A 23,173-nucleotide genomic window follows, 5' to 3' on the forward strand; every position below is an offset into this window, starting at 1 on the left:
AGGCCATGGCCAGGATATCTTTGAGGATCTCCTGTAAGTGCTATGAGAGAAGAGAATGAAGATAGCGAAGGATACCCTGTCTCCAGTTGGTTTTCCCTCCTGTTCCCCTGCAGAACAGTAAACAGCTTCCCTGTTTGTAGTCAAATCGATTTGGGAAGTACCCGGTTTAAACAAGTTCTGTTTAGTCCGATGTGACAGTCCTTTTTTTTTTTTTTTGTTGGTCGAGGGACAGCTGGGGCGCTATCCCTCAGCTCTTCAGCTCAAGGCTAGCACTCTCCCACTTGAGCCACAGCACCACTTCTGGCTTTTTTTTCTGATTATGTGGTGCTGAGGAATCGAACCCAGGGCCTCATGCATGCAAGGCAAGCGCTCTACCACTGAGCCACCTTCCCAGCCCAGTGACAGAGTTTTAATCTGCCCAAATACTGTACTTTGAATCACCAAGAAAATAAAGCACTGTATGGCATCTCGTAACATCTTCTTTGTAGAACTAGTATTCCTTGGAATATAGACTGGGAACTGTTAAAGCTATATTATCTCTGGTCTTGTTCTGAGATTGTTTTCTTGTGTCTTATTCTGAAACTTTTTCTCCCTCTAATAAAAAGTCCTCACTAGCACTACATCATCTCAAAATTGCTGTCTGTGGATACCCAGGGCTGTTTATTTGGGGGGAGCATACAAGAACACATTCTCTCTCTGAATTGCACAGACCTGCACACTATCTAGGAACTTTGCTTTTAAAATGTAATGGTATGAAAATACAGTGGGGCACCAGTGGCCTATAATAGCTACTCTGAAGGCTGAGACCTGAGGATCACCATTCAAAGCCAGCCTAGGCAGGAAGGACTCTTATCTCCAAGTAACCATTGAAAGCCAGAAGTGGAGCTTTTATGCAAGTGGCAAAGCACCAGCCTTGAGCAAAAAAGTTAAGGAACAACATCCAGGCCCTCAGTTCAAGCCCCAATATCAGAACAAAACGAAAAGAAAGAAAGAAAACACGTTACACTCAGATTTGCAGTGACCATACTTGATGTTCAAATCATGTATTTGTTGATAAACATATATGTGTAAATAGCAGGTTTAACTATTATTAGCTTGGAGTTAATTGAAAAGCATTTGTGTTGTTTTCTCCAACTTGTTGTGAATATTAGGTGGTGGGGAGGCTTATTTCCACCTAGACTCCTTTCTTCTTGCCTCTGAATCAGATAGGGGTGTGAAGACAGAATCAGTTCACAGCCAGCCACACAACCACCAGCACAGCATCTTGTTCCTTTGCCTCAATGATTCTATCTGAGAGCTAACAGTTGGAAGAGATTTGCTAACACAATTAATATGAACAGCACTATGAAATAGTAAATATTATTTAGTAAAATACTGACAGGCCAATGGGTTTGAAAAGTGAACCACTGACCCTATAAAAAGGATTCTGATGTGACTGTTACAAGAATATAGAAAAGAGAGCCAGTCCACATCATTTTTTTTTAAAGATCTCCTTTGTCTGCACCTGACTCATGAACTGAGTTGTTCTTCACATCAGAGACAGCACTCAGCATTTCATATTTTTCATGATTCAATTGGCAAGAAGTAGGACAGTAGCTCTTAGCTCTTAGTTGGAACCTATTTCACACTCACATATAGCTCATGTAATATTTATATTAATGAAAAAGAGTCCTGTAAATTTCATCACCTAAGAATATCATTGGCTTCCTTCCCTTAGTAACTGAGAAAAAAAAATTGTAATGGCTTTTTAATAAAAATTAAGTTTAAAAGTGAAACCTTTGGAAGTGGCGTTGTGGCTCAAGTGGTAGAGCGCTCGCCTTGAGCTGAAGAGCACAGGGACGGTGCCCAAGCCCCACGACCGACCAAAAAAAAAGTAAAAATAAAAAAAAGAGTGAAACCTTTATGCCAGAATGGAGACTAAAGGGTCATTTCGAATTTTTTAAATATAAATGATCTATTTTGAAAAAAAAAAAAAAAAGAGCATATCAGGCCACATTTTGAATTCTTTCAAAAAAATTCCTCCACAAGTCTTAGTGGTTGGTTAATTCTAAAAAAATTAGGGCATGTGTTCAGCCTTATTTCCAAAAATGGCTAGACATGGCAAGGACTTGTTCAGGGGGCCAGGCAGCAGCATTGAGGGCCGGCTCCACATGCTCACTGCTAGTTAATAACTTGCAAGGAGTGCCTTTGCCTTATTGAAACAAGCTCTGTTTTTGTTTTCTGTCATTTCAGTTTATGAATACTGCTGTCAGTAGCTGCTTTCCATTTGTCTCCCAGCTTTTACTGTCTCTGTAAAAGATTCTTTTTGCTTTGGGGCTTAAGTACCACCTGAAGAGAGAAGCCTTTTAAGGCCCGGGAGACTGGCCAGTGCCCTTTGTCCTGTTCACCTACTAAAAGGTAGCATTGTTAACCTAATTCAGCAGGGCCCTGAGTCAGTGTAAACACTGCTCCACAGACCCAGAAAGACTAATTGAATTGTACGATACATCATTTTTTTTTTAGCAACCATTTTAAGTGAATTGTACTTCATTTCCCAGAACACCTTTTTTTCTTCATTGAAGATAATTTAAATACAACAAATATTTAAACATGATAAATAAAATATTTAACTCAATTCTGTCTTTGCACACTGAACTATGAGGTACCTGGGGAGCCCTAATGCCTGGTACAATATCTAGCTTGTACCTATGCCTGTATGCCTCAACCCTTTATATACCTCCTTAATAATAACAATTAAAAAATTAAATGACGCCTTTTTTACATTCCTATAAGAAATATAAACTTTGATATGTGTTATATGATCTAAGAAGATGATAATATTGAATTTTATGTGTGTGTATAAAAAATGGGTGTTTGTAATCAATGTGCAGTAGCCATGTATCTAATACTGTCGTGAATGTATGGGCAATTTTCATGGTTGTGCAGCCTTTTGCACTCCTCTCTCTCTTACCTACCCACAAGGGAATTTCTGCCTATCATTCTAGACCCAGATCCATCATCACCTCATTTGCCAGGTTGTCCCTGCTTAGGAAAGCCTGTTTCTCCTTCCTTTAAGCTACCAATGAGTCTCATCTGTCACTGTGTAGCAGCTGACAAGCTGATGGAATTTTCTTAAAAAAATTTTTTTAATAGGGCGGGGAAGGTGGCTCAGTGGTAGAGCGCTTGCCTTGCATGCATGAGGCCCTGGGTTTGATTCCTCAGCACCACATATGCAGGAGAAAAAGCCGGAAGTAGCACTGTGCCTCAAGTGGTAGAGCGCTAGCCTTGAGCTGAAGAGCTGAGGGACAGCGCCCAGGCCCAGAGTTCAGGCCCCACGACCAACCAAAAAAAAAAAAAAACAAAAAAAACAACAAAAAAAAAAAAAACAAAACTAAACAATTATGTAGTGAGTCCTTGAGGGTAGGAGCTATATCTTCTTTTTCTTCTTTCATAAGCACTTAGTCTAGAAAGTGAAATATAATGGGTTTTCAGTTTTCTATTTTTTTCTTTTTTCTTTCTTTTTGTCAGTCATAGGGCTTGAACTCTGGGCCTGAACACTGTCCCTGAGCTCTCCAGAGATGGTTACGTATATAACTAAGTAAAATATTTTTTTAAAAACCCATAAAATTGACATTGGTGTTATGGATTAGTATCGTTTGGTGTCGTTCTGTCACATACATGGGTTCATATAATCACTACCATGATCCAGATACACAGTTAGTGAATTCCTTCCAAGTTTGTCCATTTGAGTTTCTGGAAAAGACAAAGGAAAGCTAATATTTATATTTAGTTCAGCTATGGCTCTTTCATTTAGGTGTGTTCAGAAAATAATGTTACTTTGTTATTAAGCTGTGGTTCCTAGTTTGAACAGGTGTAGAAAGCTGGATGGTTCACCAGAAATGATTGCCAAGGCCTGTTTTGCAGGTGTCCAAGCAGGCCAAAGAGTTTCTGGAGTACGTGTATGAAGAGCCACTAATCGACATCCAGCAAGAGAACCCCATGCTGTACCTCCATGCCGAGCCTTTGGCTGCAGTGGTGCGGCTCCGGCAGCGGCTGAAATCACTCCGAGCCTATTTGTTCAGCTGCCGGGCAGCAGTGGCAGAGGATCTGCGCCGCAGGTGAGAAAGACTTATAAATGTCAGAGGCTTCCAATTTATTTTTCCTTCCTGCTCTGGGAGGGTGGTTAGATGATCTCCATGTCAGGCCTCTATAATTCTGGGATCTCCCTCCACCTCCACCACTGCCTCCCTCTGGACCCCCTCTTTAACTTTCTCCTCCAAAAGCCCCAATTTGGTTGAGCCAAGCACAATGAAAATAATCTCTCAGCACAACTTATGGCTTTCAACCTAGAGATGGAGTGCAGAGGATATGAAAGCCATCTCTTTGCAACATGTTAATTTGAGATCATAATCCTGGGGATGTCTTTGTTGTTCACTTATGTAGTGTTTTATACTTTCTTGCTTCAATGTTCATTTATCACCAGTACAGAGAGTCTTTGAAATATATTTCATAGCTTAAAATGCATCTTCAATGGGAAACAAGCCTTCCTGCCCACTCAGAAACATGTAGCCAACTTGGTAAATGCTCTGGAATGAAAATGTGCTGGCCACAATTCTGCCCTCACCTTACAGTGGCTGTGGTACAGCCTGCTCTTCCCCAAGCAAATCAGCTCTGAGTTCATAGAAAACACAAGTCTAAACCAGGTTCAGATCCATAAAATAAAGCTGAAGTTCAACTGTGCTTGCTCTCATAAAATTCCTTCTTTTATGGTTAGATTTTATGAGCATTTAAATTCTCACCCTTGGCATATACAAACTAGCTTATACTTGAAATAATTGTTGATAGTGTGCATAAGTCCCTAAAAATACCTTTTGATTTTCTTTAATCCATTTTAATAGTAAAGATCAGCAGCATGCATTAGCCATGTTAAATGGATTTTTGGAAGTAAGCCTACCTGCATAGGAACCTTTTGGAAAGCATTAAAATGATAGAGTTTGCAATTTGAGATCTAATTAGATCCAAGGGAAACTGACATAACCCCAGGCATCTGAAGACGGCATTTTTAAAGAACTAAATGTAGATAGTGAAGGAAGTATAATATCTAGACAAGGTCTCATAAAATAATCATGAAAAGGCAGCTTCCACAGAGTAAAATATTTCTCAGTGGTAGTCATTCTATTATCAATTTGTTTTTCAGAAAGCACCAGAAAGTGGCCAGGATTTATTCTTACAAAATCTAGGCAGATTTTAATTGTAAAAGTTCTAGGCTTACTGATTTTTTTGTTTTTTTAAGATGAGAGAATTATTATTTCTCAAACTAATTTGCCAGCTAAATTAGGTACAAGATTTTTAGTTCAGAGTATGTTTGTTCTGTTATTTTCAGCACATCTTGGCTTTGCGCAGAGTTTTTTTTTTTTTTGTGCCTATACTTGTAAATGATATGGAACGCTACACATTGGAATCATATCAGATACCTTTCTGGTATAATGTTTTGCTTTGGTTAAAATATGCTAAATCAGGGTACACATTTAGAAATTAAATAGAAGGTCCTTTTCTCGTATGGATGAGTAAGAATCCCTACTCTCTTCCAACAGTCTGGTGGTTTACCACCCTATATTATGCCTTATGGCTAGACCACCAGGAAAGAAATGGAAGTTTCAGAAAAAAGACACTCCCAAAGCTACGAGAACAGAGACAATCATTTTTTCTTTTTCCTTCATTTTTCATCCTAGACTTGTTCGTGACCATTATATAAAGTAATACCTAGCATAAAGTATTGGATGGATAGTTGGAGAGAGGCAGGGAAAAAAAGGAGAGAGAGAGAGATGTTGAGTATCACTGGAAATATGACTAGTAGCATTCTTGCCTGACTTGAGGAAGAAGACATCTTCAGTTTCTTCTTGTTCTGACTTCCCTATTTGTCACCCTCCAGAATAGTTTTGAATAAGCAAATGAAAGAAATAAGGATCAAATTGATTAAAAAGATGTGATCCATTCTGTTTCTGAAATAACTCTTAAATCATCTCCCATGCAGTATCCTTCTAAGTAATCTCATCTGATGCTACTTTTACTTCTCTGATCTAACCTGTACATTAAATAATGATTGAAGTACAAAAACGGAATTCAAAAGTCTGCCTAAATATAGCCCAGTATATTGACTCACTCTTTCAAAACTCTGTAGTTCAAGCAAAAACTATTGTTCAGCTCTTACTGTAGTGCATTCTGTTGTGACAATTAAATGGGTTTATAGCCAAGGTATTTAAAATGTTGCTTTACATAGTTAGCACTCAGTAAATACTACTACTCTCATTAATACTACTTATCCTAAACTGTACTTACAGATCACTTCAAAAATCCTTGATAGGGGGCTGGGAAGGTGGCTCAGTGGTAGAGCGCTTGCCTTGCATGCCTGAGGTCCTGGGTTCAATTCCTCAGCACCACATAAGCAAAAAGAAAAAAAAGCCAGAAGTGGCGCTGTGGCTCAAGTGGTAGAGCACTAGCTTTGAGCTGAAGAGCTGAGGGACAGTGCCCAGGCCCAGAGTTCAGGCCCCATGACCGGACCCCCCCCAAAAAAAAATCTTTGATAATATCTGATAAAATGTTCTAACTCAGCATGATGGCTCATACTTGTATATACTCAGGAAGCAGAGGCAGAGGCAGGAGGATCGTGAGTTGGAGGCCAGCCCAGGCTATATAACAAGACCCTGTCTCAAAAAAATGCCACTTAAATATTGCAATATCTATGTGACAGTTTGCTTTAATAAATAATAATCTTTTAAAGAATTTTCCACTATCCTCTGATGTCCTCTCTCCTGGAATTAGTTCTGTTCTCCAGCTACTATGGCGGAAGAACAGTGAGCAAAGGAGTTGGGGTGGGGGAGTAGCTGGGCCAAGGATGCGGTTGCTATATAATGTATATCTATGTGATTGTTTTATAAAATGGATTAGCCATCTCCCAGTGAGTGGCTAATTTCTATAGAACCTTAAAGGAGGCACATTGAGGTGTTTGGTCGTTTGTTTGCTTTTAATTTTTGTGTCTTAGGTTCCCTATACTTAGAGACTGTTAATATATACTGGGGACTGGGAATGATGGCACATGCCTTTAATTCTAGTGCTTATGAGGCTCAAGTTGTGAGTTCAAAGATAGCCTAGGCTACATAGTTAGACTTCTCTCAACCCTCCTCCCACCCTCAACCCCCCCCCCCAAAGGAATGTTTGGAATTAATTTCTTTTCCAATGTACTAGTAATAAATTGCAGTCCTAAAGCCTTCTCTTTGTATGGGAGGTCAAATCTCTTTGACCTATGTTGAAATAAGCCTATTTAGTGGAATAATTAAAATATTTTTCTGAGGTGACAATACTTCCTGTAGCAGTCCATAGTTACTATCAACTCTGTCTTCTTCTGTATCTGTAGATGGTGACACACACAAAGGGAATTATTACCAGAGGCCATCTCATACCTGTTTCTTTCACCTCTGTATGAAGAGGATCTTTAAAAGCGAAAAGAGCCAAAAATACCTTTAGAGATGAGAAGCTATCCAGTCCATATATAAAATTCCCTTTTGTTTCATCTTAGCAGGTAGCACCTAAAGTGGGGAAGTAAGCCGTGTTCCTTATAGAGACTGAGGGAGGAGTTGATGGCCAGTGGGGGAACAGGAAAAAAAAAAGGCAAGAGAATTCAGTTCTTATCTAGTCGTAAAAGGCATTCTCTCCCTGCCTGGGTTTTGCCTCAGTGTAAAAGTAGCCATTAATCTCTAGCAAGTAGGCCCAACATGCTGAAGCCCTGTCAGCACCATATAAACAGAATAAAGCAAACTGTTAATATTGCTGTCGCAAGAAAACTAAAAACAGACTGATTAATTGTATTGGCACTCGACCGCCAGGGAGCCAACTTTGGTCGTCACCTTATTAGGGAAGTCACAGGTTGCTTTTAGGCCTTTCATTATTACTATGACTGTCCAGTTTTCATCCTCCACTGTTTTTGTTATTATTGTTAAGTGGACGCCTTGTTCTTGAACCCATACTGCAAAACCTTGACTGGCAGGGGTGATTAGTTTAGAAAAAGTCAGTGTCCTCCATGAAGCCTAAAATGTTTACAGTGCTGACAGCTCACTGTTCCTGAGGACTCCCAGATGGTGACCCTGCCGAATTAGTTCAAGGCCTAGTTAACTTTTCATGAGAAGAATTATTTACCACATCCACACTTGAGGGTGCATGGAGAACTCTGGGAAATCTTGGCATTCTTGGCAGTGTCAAGCAAGACACATCCGGATCAGCAGCCATGAGGGAGGTGCTAAGAGTTGCTGGTAAGAGTTGCTCTATGCTCAGCATAAATAAGAGGTTGTGTATTTACCTCAAGGCCAAATCTGGCTGATGGACATGTTTGTTTGGCCTTGTGGGCCTGTCCCCTACCAAGCTTAGAGATGATGAAATAGTTGCTAACATTTAAACAACCATGAGCTTTATGCACACACAAAACAAAGCCTTCTGTTTTCTCTGGAGAAATGGGAAGCTCGGATTACCCAGGGCTTCCCTCATTCTGGAGCCGCCATTAGCCTTAAATATGGAGACTCACTGCTTTGTCATAGCCTCTACTTTCCTGGCATCTCCCAAACTCAGTTGCTTGGCACGTAATACATGGCTGCGCTGGTTTTTAATCCCAGCCCAATTATTTATCTATGGTGGTACCAGAGCCAATAAGCCTTTGGTGTTTTAACCCTAGATACATGTAATTCAATAAGAATAGTACGTCTACGCACTGGAGTCAGAGTTTTTATTTCGGATGGGAGGGCAAAAATCTTAGATTTGTTTCTCTGAAAAGACAAACATGAAGAAGCTTACAGAACTAGATGAAATGATAGCAGGCCAACTTTGAAGTTCCTTGGAAGATGGAACTAGGCTATTTCAACATGTACCACCAGCATTTGAGAGACTAGGGCAGCATCCTACTAAATAAAAGTGATCCCTGGTTACCACAGCAAAAAATTACAGCTGAGTTACCAAGTCCAAGAAGAGGAGTAAAATGGGCGACAGTGGAGGTGGTTGATTGTAGTCCCTACAGCTAGACTTTCCCAAGCTCAGAGCTTACCTCCAACAGCTTTCAAATCTGTTATCTCCCCTGCAAATAGAAGTAACTTTCCCACTTCATGGAGCAAGTATACATAGCATGTACATACTCACTTATGTTAGTTGCCATAGTTTTTATTTTAAGTATTGAAATTCCAGAGGAATCAGAAGGTGAGTAGGTGGGAAGAAGCAAAAAGAAGGTAAAAAGATGACCAGAGGCATCAAAGAGCTTGGGACTTAGGGCTGTGCCTGGACTTTCTGTGTAGCATGTGCAGCATTCTACAGATGTGGACTCTGATCCTCCAGTGGTGATACAGGCATTCCTTGAAATCCTTAGAAAAGTTTCCATTTCCCCTTTGCCCTCACTACTTACCTGACCTCTTGCAATCTTGACTGTGGATTACACTCTTCACTGACACTATGACTTCCTCAGGCCCCTGTTTCCTTTATTTCCGCTGTTGGCCCTCCTTTTCCTGGGCATCTCTTGCTTTTGCCCTTTTTTGCACTGCAGCCTCCCTGGGCCTTCCCCTTCTCTGCACACTTGCTGCTCTCATATCTCTCTCTAACCCTCTAACACTCGAATGATATTTCTGCATTCCAGAATTCCAACATTCAGCTTCCATTCTGCATGCTCCTCCAGCCCAGATAGGCACCAGTGTAGCCACTTCATGCATGTTAGAAGACATCATCTGCAGGGAGAGTCACAAACCCTCTGTGAGTCTACCATGGCTAGAAAGAGATCATCACAAAGTTGTTATCTCTAGCTGCCTACTGGACATATCCTTTGAAGTGTTGAACAAAAGTCATTGTTTTTCTCTGAAAAAGATATTCACAGTTAATCTCAGTTAATCATCACATCATTCTCTTTGTTTTTCATAGTTTGAACCTTGACATTGTCCAATAGCTTTGGTTAAAGGATTACTAAGAGCAGTTCACATCTTCCCTTAATCTTCATTCATGCTGTCCTCACCCCAGTTTGTATTCTTAACACTTTCTTTCTATGATTTCCTACCTGGGAATCTTGCCTCCCATGGCTCCCCTCTTCAGCCCATCTGAAAACCATACTAACATAAATGGGTTTCATAAGGACAGTGGTCATTTTAGCTACCTGCAAGCATAGATGGTGACACTGTAGGGTGTCTCAGATCTGACTCTGACTTTATCTTTACACGGTACCTTTGTACGGACACTTCACCACCCAGAATCTTCTACTGTATCCCACAGTACAGTGGGCCATAGCCACCTCACCCCAACCCAAGTGACATACTCATTTGGGTTTTTTATTTGATGCTTCTCTGCTTGACTAGGCCACTCTTGTTTTTAATATTGCCTCTTCCCCACCAGTCCTCAGTGCCTGATCTCTTCTGTGGTCTCTTCTAGCAATGACCATTTGAACTACCCATTTGACAGCTGTTCAAGTCATTTGCATCTCCTCCTGTATATGTCCTTTCTTGCTGGTTTTCTTTCTTTTTTCTTTTTTTGGTCTGAGGTAGAGAATCAAACTTAGTACCAGATGCTTTTGCTCATTGGCTAGTGATATGCCAACTGAGCCACCCCTCCATCCTTGGGAAGATCCTTAGGCAAAGATTGCTTAGACTTCCTAATAGCCTAAAGTAGAAGACCATACATACATGCTACAAAACTTATTAATAATTATGTTAAAAATTGTATTTGTACAGTGGTTAGTGGAAGATAATTATTGTTTTTATCAATTAAAAGGAACGTTCCTAGAAATACACTGTTTATTTCTTGCAACTCTTAATAGGTAGATAGGGCAGGTAATACTTCAAAAGACAAGAAAGAATTTTGACCATGAGATGGTCGGTGTCTTGTCCAAGGTGACAAGGCTGGTAAGCAGCAGAATCTATCTGAAGCCAGGTTTAATAATGCTTACGTCGCTGCTGCTTCCCCAGTCCACCTGCTGTTGGTGATTTCAGAGAAGGACCACTGTAAATCCTGAATCCTTGATTGAGGTCAGTTAAGAGACTGTGAAGGAAAGCAAACGGTGAAGGTGGCAAACAGAAAGGAGTTGGGAGATGGGGTTCCGACACATGGTCCCTGTGCTCAATGCAGGCTGCACCAGTCATGGAGAGCCTGGCCATTTGCCTGGCCATTCCCTTTGGCAGGCCTGTAAACATAAAAACATGGCAGTACCTATATGGTGGCTTTCTGTATATCCTTAGACTAAATAGACAAACAAAACATTTTTTCCATTACTCACCATCATTTCTTTCTTTTTTTTTTTTTTTTGGTCAGTCATGGGGCCTGAACTCTGGGCCTGGGCGCTGTCCCTCAGCTCTTCAGCTCAAGACTAGCACTATACCACTTGAGCTACAGTGCCACTTCCGGTTTTCTGGTGGTTTATTGGAGATAAGAGTTTCACGGGGCTGGGAAGATGGCTCAGTGGTAGAGTGCTTGCCTTGCATGCCTGTGGCCCTGGGTTCGATTCCTCAGCACCACATAAGCAAAAAGAAAAAACCCGGAAGTGGCACTGTGGCTCAAGTGGTAGAGCGCTAGCCTTGAGCTGAAGAGCTGAGGGACAGCGCCCAGGCCCAGAGTTCAGGCCCCACGACTGGACCAAAAAAAAAAAAAAAAAAAAAGAGTTTCACGGACTTTCCTGCCTGGGCTGGCTTTGAACCGCAATCCTCAGATCTAAGCCTCCTGAGTAGCTAGAATTATAGGCGTGAGCCACCGGCACGTGGCCACCATCATTTCTTATAAGAACATAGTACTATTTTTAGAAAAAAATACACCATAGAAATTAAACAGCCTTTTTTTTTCCTCCCCCAATACTAGAGTTAGACTCAATTTCTTACTTGCTAGGCTCTACCATTTGAGTCATACCTCTAGTTCTTTTTGCTCTGTTTATTTATTGAGATAGGGTCTCAATTTTTGCCATCACTGGTTTAGACTGTGGTCCTCCTATTTACACTTCTTACAGTAGCTAAGATGACACATTTGTACCCCACCTGCCAGCTTTTTCAGTGTTAGATGAAGTTTTTGTCTAGGCTGACATGGAAACATAATCTTCCCAATCTCCACCTCCCAAGTACCTAGGGTTACAAGTGTGAGCCACTGGTACCCAGTCAAAACAGCTTTTTTTTCTCTTTCTTTCTTTCCCTCCCTCCCTCCCTCCTTCCCTCCCTTTGTCCCTCCCTCCCTTCCTTCCTTCCTTCCTTCCTTCCTTCCTTCCTTCCTTCCTTCCTTCCTTCCTTCCTTCCTTCCTTCCTTCCTTCCTTCCTTCCTTCCTTCCTTCCTTCCTTCCTTCCTTCCTTCCTTCCTTCCTCTGTACTTCTGACATTTTGCTAATTAATTGAAGACAGCAGTCTCATGAACTTTCCTGCCTGGGCTGGCTTCAATATTTGATCCTCAGATCTCACCCTCCTGAATTGCTGGGAGTACGGGTATGTGCTACCAGCACCTGGCCAAAGCAGCTTTTTTAAATCAAGTAGTTTAACTGGGTGCTGGTGGCTCACACCTATAATCCTAGCTACTCAGGAGGCTGAGATCTAAGGATCATAATTCAAAGCCCACCCTGATAGAAAAGTTATGAGACTCATCTCTAATTATCTCCCCCCTTCCCGCCAAAAAAAAAAAGCAAACAGTTTATAAAAACTCATTTTTTTTCTTCGTTTTCTCTTGGACCACTAAACACATCACCCAGACTGATGCCTGCTTGGTGCTATTCAGAAACCTCAGTTTAAGCCCCATTTTTCTCTACTGGATAATGAAATCATCTAGTCCAAAGAAATTTATATGGTTGCCTAGTATTTCTCATTCTCTGTCATTGAAAGTATGATTTGAGGACTTGGTGTGGCAGGTAAATCCCAAGTTCTGTATGACAGAAACTAAAGCTAGTTTTTCTTCAACACCAGTTGAGGACAATAAGCACCATAGAATATGTTTCCCTTTGTTGCTTAGAGCAGACACAGGTCCGTTCTCAGACCTGTGTGTTTGACCAACTTTGTCTTTGGCTTATATCATTCTGAAGCCATGCAATAGCTTGACTTGGGAGTCTCAAGAGAACTGTGAAAATGATCCTTTGGCTTTCAAAACCATCCTTTCCTGTCTCTCATTTTATTTGATATTATTATTATTATTATTGTCGGTCGTGGGGCTTGAACTCTGGGCCTGGGCACTGTCCCTGTGCTTTTCAGCTCAAGGCAAGCGCTCTACCGCTTGAGCCACAGCGCCACTTCCAGTTTTCCAGTGGTTTATTGGAGATAAGAATCTCACGGATGTTCCTGCTTGGGCTGGCTTTGAACCATGATCCTCAGATCTCAGCCTCCTGAGTAGCTAGGATTACAGGCGTGAGCCACCGGCACCCGGCTTTATTTGATATTATTTAGCATGAGTTCCTACTAAAATACAAATTTTACGGAGCAATAAGAACTTTCTGTCATAAATATTGACTAATATATATTATAAATATCCTGATGAGTACCAGAAAAAAATGTGTGTCTATGTGTATAAGCACCAGTTCCATCAGACTTTTCTTGCTTCTTCTTTATTCAAGCAAAATTTAACAACTTGCTGAACTCATATGCTAGTCCACATAAATGTCACTTGATTAACCAAGATTTCTTTCTCACTCCTTCCTTGTTATCCAGGATTTTTTTTTCTGGGGAGAGATCATCTTTTTAGTAACCTCTCTGGAAGTAAAGGCTAGTCCAAATATTATAATGGGCTTTGGATGTCAAGTAACATCTCAAACTTATTGTATCCAAAATGGAGCTCCAGATATCCCTATACCCCCTACCATTGTAAGTTCCTCTCCCCCACAGTCTTCCCATCTCACTTAATGGCACCTCATACATCCAGAACCACCTTCTCAGCAAACCCTGTCAGCTTCAGTTTCAAATCATATGCACTCATCACCTTTGCACTGCTACTGCTGAGGTCTAAGCTGTCATCATTTCCAATGGTTACAGTAACTGTCTCTCTGCTCTACCTTAGGCCTCTTTCAGTCTGTTCTTAAGACTGTAGCTACCCTTAATGTGTAAATTAGATTATGTCACATCATGCTTAAATAGCCTCACCTTTCACTCCAGTAAAAGCCAAGACCCTATACTGACTTGTCTCCCATTCCTCCCTCGCTGCACATCCAGGGCTTCTCTGTCATCCCCTCTGTATGGAAGTTGTGATTTGTTCCTCCCAGGAGATGTAAGTTTTACAGGTCATAGCTTTTTATTCCCAGTGCCTAAAATAGTACCTGATATGAAGTTGATAAATAAATGAATGAAATACCAAGATTCTGCCTGCTTACAAAAGATACGACTTAGCATAGAAAATAAAAATAAGGAAGTTATTCTTTATCCTACCACTTTCAATCCTTTCAAACCTCTTACACTGCAAATACTTAAAATGGTTTCATTCTGTACATAGTGGTGTGTGTGTGTGTGTGTGTGTGTGTGTGTGTGTGTGTGTGTGTGTGTGTGTGTGTGTGTGTGTGTGTACGTGTACATGTGTACACCAGTAATACAGCTTCAACTCAGGTCTCACACCTTTGCTTTCCTATTTTTGTTCAAGGCTGGCGCTTTACCACTTGACTCATACCTCCACTTCTGGCTTTTTTAAGCGTCTCTTATTTTGTCTCTCCAGGCTGGCTTTGAACCAAGATCTTTAGTTCTCAGCCTCCTAAAGAGCTAAAATTAAAGACATGAACCACCAGTGCCCAGCTCTTTACATTTTTAACTAGTCATTTTGCTTAGTATGGTTAGACATCTTTTTATGTCACTAAATATTTGTCTAAAGCATCATGAATCACTGAGTGAAAAGTAGTATTTTCAGGTTGAGCATACCTACAGATCACTGATCTTAGCAAAGAGTTTTATTCAGTATAATCATCTAATAATAAACATAACACTCATAGCAGAATCAGTATTCTAAAGGGAAGCACTTAGACTGTCTGCAACAGACAATGCTATTCAGTATTATACATATTAATAAACTTTGTGGGAGAATCTATGGTAAGATCTGTATTAATTTGCTAAGTTATGTACATGTATGTCTCTACTGAAAAAAAATTTCAAAAAACTAAGAAGTGATTTGTCTTATTCTGAGTCTAAATGAAATATATATATGTAAATGATCAAAAATCATTTTCTGAGACAAAAACCCCACCTCATTGTAGGAAAAAGAACTGTATTCTCCCCTGTTTTAAAAAATGCCTTAAGAATTTGAGCAAGAATATATTGACAGCTGTGATATAATCTGTCGCTTTTATAATCAGACATCAGAATAATCACAGCCAAAATTACTTCCCAAGCATTGCTACTCCAGGCTTCAGATTGTTGCTAAGAAACTTAAACACAATTTCTGAATGGCCGGTAAAAAAAGACCCTTATTTCCTATAACTATCTGCCAAGATATAATATCTGATGCAATCTTACCACTTTTTGGACCAATGAGATTAGCAAAATGAGGTATCTGGAGAAATGATTGAAGCTTATTTCTTCCACGTGGGTTGCTATCGAAATATCTGCCTTTGATTTAAAATTGTTTTTCCATTAGCTGGGAACATTGCTGGACATATGAGTCCTGTCCACATCCAGCCTAATGTAACTATTTCAGGAAGAGTTTGCAGCTCAGATCACGAACACCAAATTGCATCTCCCTGGGGATGCTTCCTAGTGCTTTTTGCTGATTTCGGTGTGGGTGGGTGTGCCCTCAAAGGAAAGATGCCAAGGCTCGCTAAACTCCGTACAAATTACCCACCCTGGAGCACGTACTCCTGAAAAACAGTCGTACTGTGTGAATAAATGGCTTCCCTTTGCAAATTATGCTTTTTGTACCTGGAGCCATATTCTTCTTTAGGATCCTTATCATTTAGAATAAAATTCTGAAAGTTTACATTCGGTGTTATGTTACCATTTTGATTTTATGTGCATGAGAGTTGTGAGTCTTTAAAGCCTTTCTAAGCTAAGCTATTTCCATGGTAAACCATTTTTTTCTTTTTACATTTTAATCTTTTAAATCTTTAAGTGTCCATTGTGCATCTTTAAGAACAGAGCTTCATGCAGATGGTGATATGTATTACTGAGCATATGAAACTCTTACAGACTCTGCTTTCTTCAGAGCCTGACACAGTTCCTTTTCTCTCATAAGCATCAAGGTTTGATGGGAGCTGAAATAAAGTCCTCAGAAATTCGTCAAGTTACACAAGCCTTAATTTATTTGACTTAATGTCATGGAACAAAATAGAATGAGGCTTCCCTTGCTTTTTTGTTAAGACTGCTGCCTTTGATTTCACAGGCAATTATCTCTGAATGTTTAACCCTGAGCACCAGCTAATATAAGATCTCTGCATCATACATGACCTTTTTCCTTTTCAGTTTTCCTCTTTTCTCACCTTTCTCATTAGAGCAATCTATAAATGAAGCCGATGTTACCTGCCTAGTGTGTCAGGCAGTTCTAAAGATGATGAAATAGAAAACATTGACTATGGATATGATAGTGCTAGTGGATTTTCAGGAGTCTTTAGTGGTTTTTTTTCATTTTCTTTGGTACAAGAGAACATGGTACTATCACCTGCCAGTGATGTCATTTCCTTTGATGGATAAGACAAATGCAGAGTTGACTCTCCTTATCTCTTTTGTCCTGGACTGACCAGATGAACTTGTCCTGGCATGAGCAAGACTGCACATGTGGTTGCCTGCTCGCTGTAGCAGTGCTGCCAGCCCTGATGATTAATAGCATTATGGTGCTGCGAGGTCACTCTTGATGCACCGAAAGCCTAAGTATGGCAGCCTCATCAGAAAACAGAAGACAGTGACCTTTTGCAGCAAGGATTCTGTTTACCAACAGACTGCTAGGTCAGATAACCTTCAATTTGTTTGCAGTTTAGGAATCCTGATATGGTAAAGTTTGAGGGTTACATTAGAGAAATTAATAATGGCCTTTCATATAACATTTTCCTTCTTCTTCTTCCTTCTCCTCCTCCTCCTCCTCCTCCTCCTCCTCCTCCTCCTTCTTTTTTTTTTTTTTTTTTTTTGCTGGTCCTGGGGCTTGAACTCGCCTGGGTGCTGTCTCTGCGCCTCTTTATACTCATGGCTATCTATCACTTGAGCCACAGTGCCACTTCCACCTTTTTCTGAGTAGTTTGTTGGAGATAAGGGTCTCACAGACTTTCCTTCCCCAGCTGGCTTCAAACCACGTTTCTCAGTTCTCAGCCTCCTGAGTAGATAGAGACATTAGAACCCAGTTCATATAACATTTTCATAAGGGCATGAAGCTTTTCATTAAGAAAATAGTGTGTGTGTATGTGTTTGCAAGCATGTTATTTGAAAGAGCTTCCAGCTGGGTTCACATCCCACTTCCTGAAGGCTTTCCAGGCCAGTCTCTGCTAATTCTCCATACTTCTCTGTCTTTAGCTCCTGTTTCTGTACTAGATTCTTTACTTTAGCATATAAATATGTCTCTTTCAAGTCTTCCAAATCTCTTCCATTAAAAAAAAAAAAGGAACCTTTTCTTAGTACTATATCCTTCTTTAACCATGGCCCAATTTCTGTTCTTTCCTTTAAAGTTAACTTCTTAAAAGAGTAGCCCACAGTTCTCACCCCTCTACATTCTGGCTTCCCTCTTTCCCTTGGAACCACTCCATCTGAAGTTACTGATGAATTCTTGTTTATCAAATCATACAGACACTTGCTTTTATTATTTGACCTCCCTACTGCCTTTAATGTCATTGACCCCACCTCCTTCCTCCTTGAAATTCTCTCCCTTTGGCCTCCCTAGTTCAGCTCTTCTGATTGTCCTTCTCCCTGTCTTGCCCCTGCATTACTTCTTGACTATTTGCACTTTTCTCTTTTCTCTTTTCTTTGGTGTGCTCTCCCTGGCCATCTCTTACTCACCCATCCTGAGATCTCCTGCCTGGACTCAGTGACTGGATTCAGGTGACTCCAGTTGGATGATATCAGATGATACCAGAACTCTTCCCCCAACACGAAGCTATACTTTCTCCCAACAAAACAACTCCTCTTTCTTATTCCTAGGTCAGAAAATGGAACTGCAGTTCACCTATTTGACCTAGAGAGAAAACAAAATAACCCAGGCTTCCTCCCAGCTTCACTGTCTGCTCACAGGGCCATTTCTCCAACCTTTAGTTGGACAGCCCCTTTAGTTGTATTTAGGCCTTCTTCATTACTCACCTAATTCTCTAAAATAAAAGGAAAAATAGAACTCCCTCAGTCTCTCCTTCTGTCCCCTTGTGTTGTTTTTAGTGTCATGAAACTACTGAGTCATTTTCCTGCTCGAGTCACTTCTGTGTTACTTCATGTTTTAGAGGGCAGACTTAGTTTGGCCCTCAAGACCCCTTTGACTGACTACAACCTGATGTTCTAAGCTCATACTCTATGATGTGCCCCCCCAAAGTGTGGACATTGTGTTCCTTCCCTAGAAGCAAGTCCCCCACAAACACTGTACTTTCTCTGGCCTCAGACCTCCTACAGAGCCCAGCTGCTCTCTACACCCAAATGCCGTCCATCCTCTTCTTTCCATTGGTGACTTGTCAGTTCTTGGAGGCCATTTCTGAAGTATCCTGACATCTTCCCTCACTCTGCATATATGTTTATACATTTAAAAAACTTATTTTTCCAAGTTTCCAGAGCCCAGCATATTTCCTGACAGGATCTACTTATCACAATGAAATGTGTGCTGATTTTAAATTCTTATTTTAGGCTCTTAGCTATAGTGACAAGTTATAGAGGTTTGTACTCATTCATGAGAAATGACATGACCATAAGAATTTTTTTGAAAAAGAATGTAAATGATTACCCATTCTTTATTGAATGCATTAAAAAAATTAATGCTGTTTTAAAGGAATATCTAACTTTGCTTCCCACACATGAATGGCTCCTCCAGCAAAAAATGTCTAGTGAGCCTGGCACCAGGGTCTCACACCTGTCATACTAGCTACTCAGGAGGCTGAGATCTGAGGATCGCGGTTTGAAGCCAGCCTAGGCAGAAAAGTCCCTGTGAGACTTTTATCTCCAATGAACCACTCAAAACCCAGGAGTGGCTCTGTGGCTCAAGTGGTAGAGTGCTTGACTTGAGAACAAAGGGACAGTGTCCAGGCCTGGAGTTAAAGCTCTCCAAGTGGAAAAAAAAAAAAACAAAACCTGTAGTGACTTTGTCTCCATCTTCTTTTGATCAGATCTGCCCCAGGCAAGAGCTACCTGGGCAGACCTTGGATATCTAGGTTTCCACAATTCCAAGGAATCCCTGCTTCTTCAGTCTATTTTCTCAAGGCCTCTTGTGTGATGGGCCAGCTTGTAGGACTTAGCCACAGCAGGAAAAAGCCCTGGGCATTACCCAGATGAAATCTTGCCACATCCTGAGCTTGGCTTTTATGTCCTTATTTGCCCTGTCATTCCCCAGTGGTTAGTCTGCCTTAGGAGATATTCAGGGAATATGCTGCCAATTCAGTCCACCTTTAGGGAAAGAGGAACTAGCGGCAGTGAGCCCTTATCTGGCCCTGCCAGGGAAATCTTACCTCCTCTAAGCAGAAGAGCATAACCCTACCTGGAAATACCTGCAGAAAAATCTCTTTCTTCTTTTATGTACATTAAAAAAGCACTGGTACAAGAGATACATTTTAATACCTCCCAGTTGTCTCTCTCAGGAAATTTATTCTCCCATTTGACATCAGTATTTTTATGCCACAGCTTCCTCCCAGGAGAAGGGGAGCTGATTGGCGTTATCTCTCTTAAAAATCAGTATTTTTAATGGCCACCACTAAATCTTCTGGATATAACATCTTCTCCGGACACAGTAAGCTCAAGTCCTGTGTCTTTTCTGCATATATTGCATTTTCCAGTGCTTTGTGTCTGTCATGACTAGTTTCATTTTAGACACTGAAAGTGATAAAGGAAATAGTAGACAAAGTGCTTTGGGAAAGGCTTAGAATCTCATCTAAAGGGAGAGGGAAAATAAACGTGAGATATATTTACACACTTAGCAGTATAGCTAAACAAATACATAGCTAATTTTAGCTGTACAAACAGTGTTGAAGGAGTACGTGAGATGACCATGGCCAAAGTTGTTAGTGGTTTTGAGAATAATGAACTATGCCTGGAAGTAGAAGGACCAGTAAAGAGCAACTAGAAATTCTCTTTGCTGCTCATTATTTATGTTCACTAAAGTACTCATCTCTAGTACCTCATGCATACATTTAGGCAAACATACAGTAAGTTTGGCCGGATGACTGAGTATGCTAGTTATCCAGTGGGGTATGCCAGCAAGACTTGGTTTGTGAATTTGTAAATAATTCTTGTGTCCTAGCTACTTCAAATTATAGAAATTTTTAGGATTTTAGATCAGAGGAAATATAAATAGCAAAACATGGCTGATCTGCTACCCTGCATTTGTCCTGTTAAAGATCATTTTAGTCGCCTTCCTTCTGACTCTGTCTCCAGATGACCTGTGTTCCTATAAACCACAGAAGTAGGAGCTAATCTTGAAATCACTTTCCAGTCCACTTACTTGATTTACTATGTATGTGTTCCTTAGCACTATTGCCACATTGCTTTTATTTTACTTTTTTTAAGGAAGCTCATTATTAAGCAAGTGCCTTTCCAAAAGATTATTTCTTCCTTTCAACCACTCCCAAATACCATCTTCTTCCACATCAGAGTATTGTGCCATGTACCCTGAAAAAAACTATGTCCTAGTTTTAAGGTGGCTTAAGAGTCGCCTCAGAAATACTTAAATATATTCAACCCCAACAATAAAACAATGATCTGTAAACACAGTATTGTATACTCGATTGAATCCTGTAACAGGAAAAGGAAACAGCTAATGAAATCTTATTAAAGTTTATTAGCTTACATAGTAGTCCATTGCTAAATCTTGACCAATGCTCCATGGTTATGTAAGACATAAACATCAGAGTATAAGGATATAAGTACTTTACATATAAGGAGGAAACATGACATAAACAAGGTAAATAGTCTATTCTGACGATGCCCTGCCTGCTTCTTCAGTTTTCTTTTTCCTTGGTGCATTCTGTCTACATCCATAGCTCCAGCTAGCTTTTTATGCTGATGTCAGAAGTGACACTGGCTCATTTTCACCTCCTGATCTCAAATAAAAAAAACAGACACAAAGAGAGAGGAACAGAGAGAAGAAGGAAGGAGGGAGAGAGAAAAGAAGAGGCAGAAACTACACACACACACACACACACACACACACACACACACACACACACGTGTGAGTAACTGGTTCTGTATTGCTATTGGCCTAGACAAGATCTTCATGCTATAACCACATTAGATGATCAATTCACACTTACTTCCCTCCTTTTTTCTATCTCCAATCACAACAAGTTAGAAAGAGCACAGACCTTTGAATCCCAGCTTTTTTGGCCCTAGCACATTAGTCTTTGCCTCCCAGTACATGTTTTCTTATATAAAATAGAGCCTAAATTAACGAGCAAGACTGTTATGAGAACTGAGTGAAGTGATATATGTCCAGTGTCAAGTTCAAGCTGGGCACTTCTCATTGTCACTAGAGCTTAGCAATGTACAGTGACATGAAGAATAGTCTCTTGGTCAATGCCTCTGTATGTATGTATGTTTGTGTGTGTGTGTGTGTGTGTGTGTGTGATGTTTATTGAAAGTGGAGATTAATCATATCTTTTGATCCCTTTAAGGATCATTCCACAACAGGGAGCATTATTGCATGAGGGAATTGCACATTTTCCCCATACCTCACCCAGCTGCACTGGGGTTGGGCTATAATTTCTGAAGGTGCATCTTCGAACTATTAGAGCTGAATTGAGCCCAATCTCAGGAACTGTATTCTATTTTCTAGAATATAATGCCCTTGTCACTTAGTCTATTCCCATTCCTGTGGTTGAAGCCCTGTTTTTCAACAGAATTCTTCATAGCTCCAAATTAGAATGCATGAATCCCAGTTCTTTATGGAATAAGGTCTTTGTCTGATTCAATATGTTTTTCTCAGTGGTTTGGTATAATATCTGTAACATAGTATGTGCTTAATCATTATTGAATAGATGAAGGATGAAGAAGTTTAACTCTAGGATTTGATGACTAATGCAACCTTAATTGAAAAACTGAATAATGAATTCGCCCACCAATTAGATATTAGGCCAGGGAGTTCTATACCTTGGTTATCCCAGTCATTCAGAAAGTTTTTGTTTTATTTTTTGCTTAACAGTGACTTCTGAGTTCTACCACATCTATATCCCCTGTCATTTTCTACATTTTTCCCAAGTGATTGATTATAAGTTAGCCAGGCTTAGGATCTACATTTCAAAATTATGTTCCCTGTGCTTAAGTTTTCTATTTTCACATTGACATTACAATTATCAGTTTGTTTATGTGTCTTTCTGTCACTTGACTTTATGCTTTTTTGAACTCAGATACTGGGACTGTCTTATTGACGATTGCCTACCTAATAGGAGGCACAGTACAGTCATAAATGTTAACTAAATGAACTAGTAGTTTCTTTTAAGACAGCTACATAGCACCACATATGTAACATGTGGTACCATGAGGTACCATGCTAGCACCATGAGGTTTGTTTTGGGTTTGGCTTTTATGTGTGGGTTTTCTTACCATCCAGCCTCGGTCTACTCCACTCTCATAGTGATTTTTTTTTCCTATCTATTAACTGTCATCTATCCAGATGCTGTAAGCTAACAGCAACCAAAAATACTGGACTTCATCTAGGATTCGGAACAGAGAATATTTTGTACCATTATTCCCATCTGTTCCTGGGTTCTAAAAATTCCTATAGCTATGCATTTAAGAGGATAGATCATTACTGTGACATTCGATACCACTGGCCCCCATAATAAAATCCAAACATACAAAGACAAATATACAGGTTTCCACTGCAACGCTTCTCAATTCCAAAATCCATTAACTTAGGTATTCAGTATTCCAACTAAAAAGATGTTTAGAGAGATCAAATTCAGTCACCCTTGTTATACAGTGTCGAAGCTGAAGCCAGATGGGTTTGGGACTTGCCCAAGTTCATACAGCTTATTAAGGACACAGCTACCATAAGAAACCAGATACTCTGGTCTTCAGCCTTGGACCACTATATAGTAATTAATACACACATATTCCAATATGTATATAAACATATATGTACATAAATTAGA

General features: G+C 40.2%; 1 protein-coding gene across 2 annotated transcripts in view; it reads left to right on the plus strand.

Annotated features, from left to right (window-relative positions):
- The window catches only part of Plekhm3 (pleckstrin homology domain containing M3), a 166,737-nt gene that overhangs the window by 67,760 nt on the left and 75,804 nt on the right, over nucleotides 1–23,173 (plus strand). For both annotated transcript variants that reach the window (XM_042679250.1, XM_042679249.1), the window contains one exon: nucleotides 3,904–4,097. In XM_042679250.1, the coding sequence (XP_042535184.1) occupies nucleotides 3,904–4,097 (194 nt within the window). The remainder of the gene's footprint in view (nucleotides 1–3,903; nucleotides 4,098–23,173) is intronic.

This window comes from Dipodomys spectabilis, unplaced genomic scaffold (genome assembly GCF_019054845.1).
Source record: "Dipodomys spectabilis isolate Male_0828 unplaced genomic scaffold, ASM1905484v1 ptg000051l, whole genome shotgun sequence".
In the NCBI taxonomy this organism is placed as follows: domain Eukaryota; kingdom Metazoa; phylum Chordata; class Mammalia; order Rodentia; family Heteromyidae; genus Dipodomys; species Dipodomys spectabilis.